Genomic DNA, 14,055 nt, shown 5'->3' with positions numbered 1-14,055 from the left:
TCGTGGGTAAGAACCTCACTTCTTCAGATGCAAGACTTCTTGCATCTGAAGAAGTGAGGTTCTTACCCACGAAAGCTTATGCTCCCAATACTTCTGTTAGTCTTAAAGGTGCCACAGGACCCTCTGTTACTTTTTACAGATTCAGACTAACACGGCTACCCCTCTGATATTATCTTTGGAGTTACTCCTGATTTAATTAAGTTCAGAACCAGGCCATAAATGAAAAACTTTATCAAAACCAAAACAAACTATCTACAGTAGCACCTCAGAGTTACGAACGCCAGAGTTATGAACTGACTGGTCAACCACATACCTCATTTGGAACTGGAAGTATGCAATCAGGCAGCAGCAGAGACAAAAAAAAGAAAAAAAGAAAAAAAGCAAACACAGTACAGTACTGTGTTAAACGAACTACAAAAAAAAAAGGAAGGGAAAGTTTAAAAAAAGATTTGACAAGGTAAGGAAACAGTTTCTGTGCTTGTTTCTGTTAAATTAAGACGGTTAAAAGCAGCATTTTTCTTCTGCATAGTAAAGACATAAAGCTGTATTAAGTCAATGTTCAATTGTAAACTTTTGAAAGAACCACCATAACTTTTTGTTCAGAGTTACAAACCTCCATTCCCAACGTGTTTGTAATGCTGAGGTTCTACTGTACGCTTTTGCTCTACTCAGTCCACACAAGCGGGACCAAACAGTGTTATCTAACATGGTTTGACCACAGTAGACTCTAACAACAATTTTCCAAGTTGGCAACTTTTCTAGACAGAACCCTCTAAACATAGGAGGAAATATTTTTGAGCAGATCAGGACAGATAATTCGTTGGGGGGAGGGCACAAAAGAGGAGCACATTTTAATCTTTTAAAGGTTACCTTGACTAATCTATTCTAGCTCATGCCTGCAATAATTTGCATTAGTTTCGCAGACCTGAAGAGTGCTGTGTAAACTCAAAGCCTTTTCTTTTTCAACAATAGAAGTTGGTTCAACAAAAGATAGGACCTCTCCCACCTTGTTGCTCTAATACTCTGGCATTGACAGGGCTACCATGCCACTGCCTATAACTCTCATTAGTCTGTTTTCAATTCTAAGAGAAGTATTGTAGCCTAGTAGACTGTCTTCAGCCAAACAATAGTATCAGTAGCAAAGGTGCAAACGCAGCTCGCTCACACCCACTCCCACCCAGCATTACGAGTGCACACACTTGCTTGCAAGCCAAGGGTCGCTGCCCTGCGGGTCTGACAGCCCCCGCCAGGCCCATTCCCCCCAGCTGCTTGGGGCCGGCAGTCACTGGGCTGATGCTCCCCAGCCTTCTCCCAGCGCTGGTTTCCATGGGAACAGAGCCTGTCACGAGCCCCACCGCCCAGGCTCCCGCAGGCCGGTCACACGGAGTCGCGCGGTGGGGAGGGAGGCAGGAAAGAGCAGCGACAGCTCCGGGTCGCGCGCACAGCCCGGGCCGACGCCGCGGTGCAATTTGCCTGAGCCCCGCCCTCACCCCGGCCGCAGCCAAGCGCCTACCGCCAAGCTCCGCCCCCAGCCTGGCCCAGCGGGGGGGCAGGGGCAGAGAGAGCCGCGCTGATGGGCGAGACCGCCGCCTCCCCTAGGGTTGGCGGCTCAGGCTACAGACACGTGACTTCCTCTCTCAGGCGCGCGAGGACAGACTGAGGCTGGGGCCTGGTCCCGCTACGGGCCGACCACCAACCGTCCCTAAATAAACTGAGGAGGCTGAGGAAGCGTCCGTCCGCCCAGCGCGGCGTGTTCTCCCTCTGCATCCCGTTCTTCTCCTCCCTTTGCCAGGGTCTCTGCTTGCCTTTCACCGCTGGGCCTTGGTTCAGAAAACTTCGGGCATGTTTCTGGCCGGCCCAGCGGACTGTTCTAACCCAGGGTTAAGGTCTACCGCGCGCCGACCGTGCTGGGGCTGTACCATTTGGGAGAGGGAAAAAGAGAGACCAACAGAGAGAAAATTGACACCATTGGGGCTAATTATAGGGAGCCTGACACTGTCACGCCCCTGAGGTTAGTGGTTTCTCCTTGCGAGATGGGTTGGCCCGAGGGGGCGTGTCTTCCTTCATCCCCCCCACCGCAGGCTCAGTGTGGTTGAGTCTGGAGCGGTCACGTGCCCCTCCTGCCCCGTGTGTGTGTGAGGATAATGGCTGCGCTGTTGAACTCGGCCCGCCGGCTCCGGCCTCTCTACTCCCACCTCCTTCGGCTGCCGCGGGGAGCCGCCGCCCACCGCCCCTCGCCCCGCGCCGCAGGGCTGGCGGGCGCCCCTGGCAGGTGAGTCCCCGGGCTCGGCGCGGCCCGCGGGGGGGGGCTCCCGTTCGGGAGGACAGGGGCGCCCCAGAGGGGAGCGCGTGGGCCCGGTCAAACCTGCAGCTCTGCCTCCTTCTCTTCCCATCCCATCCCTGGGCCGTGGGACCGCGACCGCGGTTCCCTCCGCTCCGGGCCCCGCGGCAGCCCAGCCCCTTCCCTCGGGCAGCGCTCTCGAGACCCCGCGTCCCCTGTGCCCGCTCCCTGTCCCTTCCTTCGGGCGGGACAGCCCTTGTCTCGCTCCTCGCGGGCGCTGCCGCCTGGAGTTCCCTGGGCCTCCGCAAGCCCCTTTGTGGCTGCAAAGAGCTGGTCAAGGGCGGAGAGACCGGCCACGTGTTGCCTGGTGACCTCTTCGCCAGAGCCAAGCTTAGGACCCGGGGGCCTGAACAGGGCAGCTTGGCTTGTCGCACGCGGACAGTAAACTGGGTCTGCTGCTGCTGGCACAGCTCTCTTCCCATTACAGTAGCAGCCGTAGGGTCCCCGAGATACGGCTCTGTTGTGCTGGGAGCTGCACAGAGGAGGGGGCAGCTTCCCTATCAAAGAGCGTATTTATAGCCTGACCAAGGGAAAGCTGGCAGGGAGAGGTGAAGCGATTCGTCCAAGGTCATGCAACAGGTCAGGGCTAGGAATAGAACCCAAGCTGGCTTTCCCCCTTTTCATTCTTAACCATAAAACTATACTGTCTCTTTCCTGATTTTCTTGGGGATATTCTAATTCCCTTGGGGTAGTTCCAGCTTCCACCACTTGGTGGGATGGTCACGTATCCGAGTTCAACTTCCATTATTATTCTGAACACACTAAAACGTTGTAGGTACCATACAAAAAGAAGTAGAGAGACAAGACTAGATTCACAAAAGGAGTTAGGTGCTAAGTCAACATTTAGGTACTACATACCTGCCAAACCCCAGTTCAGCATCCATCTCACATTGGAGGTGCCTGAAACCCTTAAATTTCCACTGATAAAGTCCTCAAGGTGCCTAAGTTTGTGCTAGTGAGCATGCATGCAGCCATCTCAATCTAGATGCCTGGGAACCTCTCTCATCTAAGTTCCAGTGGGGGCCTCAATGAGGTCTTCCCTACAGGAGGTGTTCTGAGCATGCCTAATACCATGCAAAATGGCTGGTAAGAGGGGGTCTCCTTACCATTTTTAGCCTAATGGTTAGGAAAATCCATTGGGATGTTGGAGATCTGGATTCAATTCCCCTCTCTTTCTGGTATGAAGAAGGGATTTGAATTTAGGGGTCTCCCCTTTCAGATAGGTATCCCAATCTCTGGGCTTTAGAGTATTCTGATGTGGCTTTCTCAATCTCTCTTGTTGGAGCTGTTCCATTTTGTATGACTAATTAAATATACATTGGCTAGAGAGAGCGTGTGTGACTCCGTGGTCCAGTGGTTAGGATACTCACCTGAGAGGTGGGAAAATCAAATCTCATCAGGAAGAGAGGGGAATCCTGGGTGAGTGCCCTAATCACTGAGCTAAAGGCTATATTGGTGCTGCCACTTTGCCTTCTGGCGTTTCTGGCAACAAATGGCTAAGGTGCTGACATAAATTCCCTCTAAGCTACGCAGCCCTGCGAGGCTGTGGCAGGGAGAGATGACTCTCCCCCACCTCCGGACCTGCCGCAGCCGCGGGGAGAGGCACCTTGCGTAAAGGATATGCATGACAACAGCTAAGTCCCTTTGAGGATGTGGCTTACAGATGCATCCCTTAAGAGTTTTCAGTGTATAACACTACAAATGATGTTCATAAATGAATACTGAATGGGGAAAGCAAGAGATGCAAGACAAGGTACTGTTCTCAGGTGGCTGTTCAGTAAGGCACATTCATATTCTCATGCTTCCATGAGACCCATGCAGCATGTTGCACTTGCATCAGAAAGTAAGTAACTAACTTTGCAACTTTTAGAAATTTTGAGTTTTTTCTCAGGCAGCTAACAAGCCATTATCTCTGCTATGAAGGTGCAGCTTTGGACATCAGCAGGTTCCAGTGCTGATATAAATAGTCCATAGAAACTTCGATCTCAGTATGTCATGCTCAGCGTGATCTGTGGACTGAATTTCTATTAAAAGTTGAGGGGAACTGCAGTTTTCTCTATTGTATGGGAAGGGTAGCTTTCCCTAAGTTGGCCTCAATTATTTTAGTCAAGAAGGGGAGCAGCTTTGCACAGGTAAAGAGAGCTATATCTAATAGTGTAGGGTGGTGTCAGTCACTACGAAACTTGGTTTCAACAGAGGGGTTTATTAGCGAAACAACACTTTCTTCTAGGTTTTATCAGTGGCAAGGAATAATGTACCATCTGCAGACTCTTTGACCATTTAAGACGTGGGGAAGAGTGATCCATTCACAAGTTTCCTTCTCTGATTCTGTTTTAGGCACAGGATCAGTCTTATCACTTTTCTGTCAATCCAGTTTTTTGAGTTTGTAGAGCTTTGAGCTGGAAACATTGAGGTGAAGGCTAAAACATGTCTGGTCCTCTCATTGTGACAAAGACTTCGGAATTGTAAACTCTTCAGTAGGATTGAAAGCTTCCTTGTTTTATTTCCCTAAAGGGCATGGATTGGGCACTATATTTCTTACAGCTGCTCAGGGATGGCCTTTGTGAAACCCACAGAGGATCCAGACCAGTGTGCTGTGGTAGCGGGAGGGTGCCATGATGCTATTGATGATAGTGTTCGTGCAGCTGCCATCTCTCTCATCCAACTGCCTGAAGTCAGCTTTAGGGATGGCTCATAGAAACCATCTTCAAGTCCCAATAGGGGGATATGACAGAAGTCTATAAAATCATGAATGTGGAGAAAGTAAGTGAAGAAGAGTTATTCACTGGGTGACCACACAAGAACCAGTGGTCGCCCAGTGAAATTTATAGGTAGCAGTTTTAAAACAAACATAAGGAAGTACTTCTTCACACAGTGCACAGGTAGCCTGTGGAGCTTGTTGCCAGGACTTGTTGTGAAGGCCAAAAGTGTAACTGGGTTTGAAAAAATAAATAAAAAATAGACAAGTTCAGGGAGGATAGGTCCATTAATGGCTATTAGCGAAGATGATCAGGGATGCAACTTGATTCTCTGGGTGTCCCTGAGGCTCTCACTGCCAGAAGCTGGGACAGGACACTTGGGGATGGATAACTTGATAATTGCCTGGTTCTGTTCATTCCCTCTGAAGCATTTGGCACTGGCCACTGTTGTAAGAGAGGATAGTGGACTAGATAGCAAATGTTCTGACTCAGTATAGCTGTTTTTATGTTGTTGTATAAACATAGGCATAGTCACATTAAAATCATACTTCACTGGAATATTCAGAGGCACTTCTTAGTGATGGCTACTTCTACCTCAACTTTCATCCTCCTGATCTTTTTGTAATAGATAAAGCTGTTCAAAAGCAGGGGCTCTCAATTTTTTCATAATACTGGAAGTTCTTTTTGTTTTGTTTTGGACAGCCTTTTCGGAGTGTTTTGACCTTCTCTCAAACTTTCCTTTCGTACAGTGGAGGGAAAAACATTTTTGGCCAGCGACAAAGCCTGGAACTCTTTTTATTAAGAAGTCAAAGTTAAATAAGTTCTGTTAGCAATTAAAAAAAATAGATTAGCATAGAAATACTCTCACAACTGGACTAGTCTGCTTGCTGTCACTCCTGCTCTCATGTTCTGCCAACCCATTTTTAAGCACTTGAATGAAAAAATTGATCCTCTAGATAAAAACATTGGACGTCAAGATTCCACTCCCACCGAATTGTATTACAACATCGTATTCACTTTTGAGTTAAAGAAATAACAGAGCAGTAGAATAGCTTTATTGGATGAAAGTGTGTGTGAGATTTAAACCCATATTTTGTAACCTCTTTGAACTACAAAGATAGGATCTTCTTGCGACTACACTATAAGAAGAGAATAAATGGGAAGCAAAGTATGATAAAACTACTTTAGTCTGGGCAAAAGTGAACGTAACATAAGAACAGCCATATTGGGTCAGACCAAAGGTCCATCTAGCCCAGTATCCTATCTTCCAACAGTGGCCAACGCCAAATCCTTCAGAGAGAATGAACAGAACAGGTAATCAAGTGAACCATCCCCGTCACCCATTCACAGCTTCTGGCAAACAGGGGCGGCTAGGGACACCATCCCTGACCATCCTGCATAATAGCCTTTGATGGACCATGAATTTATCTAGTTCTTGTTTTGAACCGTGTTAAACCTGCTGACTATTAATTTCATTGATGACCCCTAGTTCTTGTTATGAGGAATAACTAACACTTCCTTATTTACTTTCTCCATACTATTCATGATTTTATAGACCTCTATCATATCCCCCTTAATATCTCTTTTCCAAGCTGAACAGTCCCAGTCTCTCCTCATTATGTTGGTGTGGCCCCCAACCTCTCAGCAAAGATTAATATATATGTAGTACTAAGTTGTATTACTATTTTTGTGTGTGTGAAAAACTGCTATCTGAAATTAAAAACTAAACTGAAGTTGGAAAAAATTAAACTAACAAGCCATTTAGGAATGTATTATTCCTTTTGTTGTATTTACTTCTTGATTGGCTAAATTCAGTCACTTGGATTGTGGAATACTCTATTTAGCTTTTCATTTAATGGATCATTAGTTGCCACATGACTTCATGTCCTGAAACAAATGTCTGCATTTCTGCTGAAATGTTTATTTCCTTATTGTCACTGTTGTAGAGGGGTTCAGCATTCCCAGCATATATATATATATGTAAGGTACAAGAGCAAAAGTGTAAAACTGAGGGGCCATTTAGGTTCATAAATGTTCTTACATCTCTGGCAATGCTCTGGATTATTTTTTGAGCTCAAGCATAGCTCATGTTTGGGTTGTGTACTGTACAAGCCTTACCTTTTGGAAATGGCCCCTTTTGGTAAGAAAATTGTGTGATTTTACACCACATTGGTGACGAGTACTCATCTTAAACTTGTTTGGGTCCTAAGACTTTAATTTAAAGTCACAGTAACCTCACAGTGAGATCTAGTACAGTATGGAATAGATTCCAAAGACTGTCAAGTATCAGTGTTAGTCTGGATCTGTAAAAAGCGACAAAGTCCTGTGGCACCTTATAGACTAACAGAAGAATTGGAGCATAAGCTTTCAGGGGTGAATACCCACTTCATCAGATGCATGTGTCTGCCGAAGTGGGTATTCACCCATGAAAGCTTATGCTCCAATACTTCTGTTAGTCTATAAGGTGCCACAGGACTCTCTATTCCAAAGAATATTGATGCAACTTTATTGCTTGGGATAGCTAAAGATAGGACATAGGTTTAGCAAACACACAGTAAGCAATATTCTGCACAAGCAGGGGCATAGAAGAGATGACTTCTTGTCTCTCATATGCTTACTGAACTTTTTAAAAGAATGACTTATATAACATCTTAGCCTATGACACCAATTTAAAATTCACATGTTGCCTTAAACGTCCCTTAATTCATGCATTTCTAAGATTCTCGTTACTATAGTATCTGGGCACCAAATAAACACTAGAAAGGGAAAAAAGTAGCTTTTCTCCCTAGAAACTGAAATAGGCAAAGGCTTGGCCAAAATATGTATTGCCCTGAAAATCAGCCAACTGGGTCTCTGCTAGGCTGTTCAAGAATGGAAGTAGTACACTTGGTTTTCTAATGACCATGCTGTACTTCCAGTTCTTGTTTCTGAATCTCTGCGGGCTCTCAGAAAATATTCCTTATCTTCTCTAAGCCATCATTGTAGTAAATGGGAAGAGAGAGGCAGTCCCTAATGAAAGCAGAGTTCCAAATTGTACAGAATTTAGAGCCACCACTTTGAATTGCACCCAGAATTATAAAGGGAGGAGGAAGCCAGTATAGGTTGTAGAATGTTCTACATATTGACTGCTCTACTTGGTTGGCAAGGCCTGTCTTGCTGAGTGGTAATTGAAGTTTCTGCATAGCCATCCAGGGCTATTCCAGATGCATCTTGAAATAGCCCAGCCTTGAAGAACTTGAATGAAAATATAGTAGCCCAGGCACAAACTACTTTTCTGCCTTCATGCTTAGAGGAAAACTGTTGTTTGACGTAATAATTAAAAAAACACCTTGTTTTAAGTGAGTGGGCAAATACTGTATTGCAAGAATGCAGAAGTTCACCCTACAGGTGCCAGGGGTGGATGACTGGCAAAATCTGAATCATCATGGAAAAAGAGAGCCTTCAGGCCAACTTCAGATTGTTGGGGAGGTGGGTGTTGGGGAAGCAGAATGAGCCAGTATGGCTGACTGGGAGTCCAGAATTGCAAGCCACTTTGGCAAGAGGTAGATGCACTCCAGCACTAGATGGAGCAGTCACAAATCCCTGTCAATTTCTCTAGTTTCTTCTTCCTGGCAACCAGCATTACCAGACTTTATAAGCATGCTAATGGCTCTGTGATCCCAAAGATTTAGCACTCTACTCTAATAGCCTCACGTGTGCACTGACCAGGAGTGGTGATAGAATGGAATCTTGAGACCACATGATAAGGATGTAAGGAATGAACAAGCGGTTACACAAAACCTTTCAACGGAAGGAACAGTGCCACTGAAACAATCTCATCCATTCCTCCCAGAGCCTGTCAGAGTGTAAGCAATGCCTCACGGTCCACTGTCAAACTGTTGATACATATAATAAAATAAGTATACCTACTTGATGACTTTGCTGTTGATCTCCTGACAATGGAAAAATACTAATGCAGTCTATGTTCTATACCTACACATGAAAACAGATACAACTGGAGCGGCACCACTGTGACCTTGTAAATGACCTTTTCCTTAAAGCGTGTCTTAATTTCTATAAACAAGTGCCTAGCTGGTATTGTGATATAGGCTCTGTAAAGCAAAACATAAATGGGGAAGGTTTATAACCATGTGGTGGTTAGTGGGGTTATCAAGGTGGTGGTTTTGTGGGGTGTTCTTGAAGAAGGGCTAATTGGTGCTTGTTTGAGTGTTGGTACTTGGAGAAGGCATTAACCATTGATAAAGGAATCAATTTTCCTGGTTCTGTTTTTTGTGTCTTCAAGCTGACATCAAAACGGTCCAAGCAGCTTACTCCCCTACTTGTATGAAATTGTTACAAAAAAGTGCCTGTAGTGCAGCTTTCATTCCAAGATTATTTGAATGTCTAGAGCAGGGATCGGCAAGCTGTGGCACGCGGCTCGTCAGGGAAATGCGGGCCTGGAACGGTGAACCGCGGCCAGTGGGAGCTGCGATCGGCCAAACCTGCGGATGCTGCAGGTAAACCATCCCGGTCCGCCAGTGGATTTCTCTTACAGGCCGCGTGCCAAAGATTGCCGATCCCTGGTCTACAGACTTGGATCAATTGTATACACCATCTTGGAGGCCTGATCTTGCTCTCCTTTTGCATGCAAAACTTGTATTGGATTCAGTGCTCTTTTTCCATGAGAAATGACTGGAGAGTGGATTAATCCCAGGATGTGCACTAAGCAAGTACAAGGAAACAATTTCACTTTCAGTGTATAGCAAATACGTTGTGATTTCCTTTTCCCCAGCCAATATATAGCAAAAGCCAGTATTGGCAAAACACTGAGACTATTTTTTACATTTTGCCTCAATTTTACTTTGTAAATTGTGCTGTGACAGGGGCCATTTGATGTTTGTACAATGCCCACAGTGAGGTTTCAATCCTGAATATAGTCTTTAGCTGCAACTATAATATAAATAAATAAATTCCATTTTCTTTACTGGTATTTTCTTGTACTTCTGTATTTAAGCAGTATCTATAAATTGTGTAGCTATGGTTGTAAGTGAATGCCAACAGTAACTATTTACTGGGATTTCATATTGACAAGTTTGCCAATTATAATACAGTTCAGGAGAATTTTTGTTCTAATTGAAGTATATACTCAACATTTTAAATGTATTTGTGAACCATTTGGCTAAACACTAGTACTTACAGTAATGTCAAGGGGTATAACGTTTGTTTTTCTGTAGTTAATTAAAAATGTCTTTTTCGGTTGGCAGAATGAATACAACACTTAATGCAGGAATGGATGCTAATTCCATTAGCTTTAGTATTTTATTTTTAAGAAAAAGTGCTATTACTTTCTAAAGAGCTTTATAAACCTCAATGACACACACTGCTTGTATGGAAGTGCTTATACACCTCTATCCCGATATAACACTGTCCTTGGGAGCCAAAATTTTTTACCGCGTTATAGGTGAAACCGCATTATATCGAACTTGCTTTGATCCGCTGGAGTGCGCAAACCCCCCACCCCCGGAGCACTGCTTTACCACATTCTATCCAAATTCGTGTTATATTGGGATAGAGGTATTTTATTTGAGGCAAACATAAAACAAGGCTAGGCCAACATTCAGGGAGGAGGATGTGGGGTTTATTGAAGATGAGAGGCAGAAGGGTTGTGCATTTTAGCAGAAATGTGGAGGAGAATAATAGGTTCCTCATGGTGTAGGTTACACTGGTCTACAATTTTTGAGAAGTCGTCTGCTTCAGAGATAAAATGTGCTATTTATTATGTATTTTGATGTGCTGAATTCAAATATGACAATTAAAACAACTGGCTACTGTTTCTAAGATATTTAAGTTTTTACTTTTTATGTCTATGTATATTGTGTAGATAGTAGAGTTTTAATCATAAATTGTAAACCTAGGTCTTTTCATGTGTTTATGGTTGCTTTACATGATAATATTTCACCTGTCCTGTTTATGTCACACTTTAAAAATCAGCCAAAGGGTTATATAAATAAAATTTATTATGAAACAAAAGGCAAAAAACTATTCTGTACATAGTTTAGTCCTATTCAGTGTCTACTCGGCGCTTCTTGGCTTGTCTCTTGTATTCATTAAATGGAGCATCTCTTGTCACTGTGCAGCAATACTCTGCAAGCATTGATGGGCTCCATTTGCCCTGATAGCGTTTCTCCATTGTTGCAATGTCCTGGTGAAATCGCTCGCCGTGCTCATCGCTCACTGCTCCGCAGTTCGGTGGAAAAAAATTTAGATGAGAATGCAAAAAATGTATCTTTAGTGACATGTTGCAACCAAGGGTTTTGTATGGCTTGAGGAGGTTTTCCACCAACAACCTGTAGTTGTCTGTCTTGTTGTTTCCGAGAAAATTTATTGCCACTAACTGGAAGGCTTTCCATGCTGTCTTTTCCTTGCCACGCAGTGCATGGTCAAATGCATCTTCTCGAAGAAGTTCATGAATCTGAGGAGCAACAAAGACACATTCCTTTATCTTAGCTTCACTTACCTCCGTGGAAAATTTCCAAGGTTACTTGAAAGCTGCTTGTGTTTTGTCAATGGCCTTGACAAAGTTCTTCATCAGACCCAGCTTGATGTGTAAGGGTGGTAACAAAATCTTCCTTGATTCAACAAGAGGTGGATGCCGAACACTTTTCCTCCCAGGCTCCAATGACTGTCGGAGTGGCCAATCTTTCTTGATGTAGTGGGAATCTCTTGCACGACTATCCCATTCGCAGAGAAAACAGCAGTACTTTGTGTATCCAGTCTGCAGACCAAGCAAGAGAGCAACAGCCTTCAAATCGCCACAGAGCTGCCACTGATGTTGGTTATAGTTTATGCACCTCAAAAGTTGTTTCATGTTATCATAGGTTTCATTCATATGGACTGCATGACCAACTGGAATTGATGGCAGACATTGCCATTATGCAGTAAAACAGCTTTAAGACTCGTCTTCGATGAATCAATGAACAGTCTCCACTCATCTGGATCGTGAACGATGTTGAGGGCTGCCATCGCACCATCGATGTTGTTGTTGCAGGCTACAAGATCACCTTCCATGAAGAAGAATGGGACAAGATCCTTTTGACGTTCACGGAACATGGAAACCCTAACATCACCTTCCAGGAGATTCCACTGCTGTAGTCTGGAGCCCAACAGCTCTGCCTTACTCTTGGGTAGTTCCAAATCCCTGACAAGGTCATTCAGTTCACCTTGTGTTATGAGGTGTGGTTCAGAGGAGGAGGATGGGAGAAAATGTGGGTCCTGTGACATTGATGGTTCAGGACCAGAAGTTTCATCCTCTTCCTCGTCTGACTCAAGTGAGAATGATTCTGGTGCATCAGGAACCGGCAGTCCTTCTCTGTGGGGTACTGGGCGTATAACTGATGGAATGTTTGGATAATGCACAGTCCACTTTTTCTACTTTGACACACCTTTCCCAACTGGAGGCACCATGCAGAAGTAACAATTGCTGGTATGATCTGTTGGCTCTCTCCAAATCATTGGCACTGCAAAAGGCATAGGTTTCCTTTTCCTGTTCAACCACTGGCGAAGATTTGTTGCACAAGTGTTGCAGCATATGTGTGGGGCCCACCTCTTGTCCTGATCTCCAATTTTGCAGCCAAAATAAAGGTGATAGGCTTTCTTAACCATAGTGGTTCTACTGCGCTTTTGTGATGCAAAAGTCACTTCACCACAAACATAGCAGAAGTTATCTGCACTGTTCACACAAGTACGAGGCATCTCTGCTCACTTTGGCTAAACAGAAATGTGTCCCTTTGCAAAATCAAACACTGACAAATAAGAGAGCACGACACTGTATGATTTCTAGAGCTGATATAGGGCAATTATGATTGCATCATCCATGACTTCTAGGAATAACATGATGCAATTCATATCATGTATGACACAATACCAGCTTCAGAGTGCATCATTCATTGTTTTGCCTAAAAAGCAAGTACTGTCCAAACCCAGTCATAGATTTATTCGTAGATCCAGTCAAAGATGTATTTTAGTCATTTCTGGTTTAAATTGAGATCCCTTCCCTTTATAACTCACTTATCCTCCGCCATTCCCAAGTCAAGGGTCGTATATACTGACCCAATAGCATATCTTGAAAACTAGAGCCAATCAACAATTTTAACCATTTTCGTTCTCAGTGACCCAGAATTAGTAAAGTTTGACTACATTTATTTCAGAAGCATTTTGGCTGTAGAGCAGTGTTATCAAAGCTGTTCCAAGCATATGTGACAAGACGAAAAAGTCATGCAGCCAAAACTGAAGGAAAGAGAAGCCAAGGGAGCAATAAAGAAAAGGGGACTAGAGAAAGAGAACAAGAGAGCAAATGTTTTGATGGTAGCAGGACTGCAAAGGGTCTTGTAGATGAGAATGAGAATCTTGTATTTTTATATTAAGAGACAGAACTATTGAAGGATTCGGAGGAGTGGGGGTGGTGATAGGGTCAAATTGGTGGGAAAAGACTTTGGCAAAAGCATTTAGTACCACAGTCATGATTCATGCAAAACTAACTTATACCTTTCAGTCATTTTAGTTGAAGATATGTACACTAATGCACCTGTTTTATGCTGTAGAGCAGTTATGAGAATTACAGGAAAAAATCAGTAATAGTGCATCTGAAAAGTTCAAGCTGAATAAGTTAAAAGTGTAACTCATCACCATTATCAAATCTAGGACAAACATGTCCCTCTCACGCACCCAACAGTGATTTAAGTATTTGAAATAAATGTAGCCATATGCTTTCAAAAATACCCTATCCCACTCATTCCCTGCAATTGTTATAAAATAAACTGATGGTGAATCAAGAGAACCGTTTTAGGTCTACAAAAAAACTTCAACCCTCAGCAACTCCTTTTATAGTGCAAATATATACTTTTTTGGAGAACTTAAAAATCGCACATTAGTTCAGAACACTAAGAAACCCTTTCAAGTGACAAATCTCTAGGTCTGGGTGGCTTTCGAAAGAAGTTCTGTATATCTTTTCAGGAGCTTAGTGCTTCAAATCGTTCA

At 43.9% G+C, this 14,055-nt stretch overlaps 1 protein-coding gene across 1 annotated transcript in view; it reads left to right on the top strand.

Moving 5' to 3' along the window:
• Positions 1 to 2,116: 2,116 nt before the first annotated feature.
• The window catches only part of LRPPRC (leucine rich pentatricopeptide repeat containing), a 168,391-nt gene continuing 156,452 nt past the window's right edge, over positions 2,117 to 14,055 (top strand). Inside the window, exon 1 of the mRNA XM_026652508.1 lies at positions 2,117 to 2,272. Coding sequence (XP_026508293.1) covers positions 2,145 to 2,272 — 128 coding nt within the window. The 5' untranslated portion in view covers positions 2,117 to 2,144. The remainder of the gene's footprint in view (positions 2,273 to 14,055) is intronic.

The sequence above is a fragment of the Terrapene carolina genome, unplaced genomic scaffold (genome assembly GCF_002925995.2).
Source record: "Terrapene carolina triunguis isolate 2854851 unplaced genomic scaffold, T_m_triunguis-2.0 Scaffold120, whole genome shotgun sequence".
Taxonomy (NCBI): Eukaryota; Metazoa; Chordata; order Testudines; family Emydidae; genus Terrapene; species Terrapene triunguis.
This window is presented reverse-complemented; position numbering and strand designations above follow the sequence as displayed.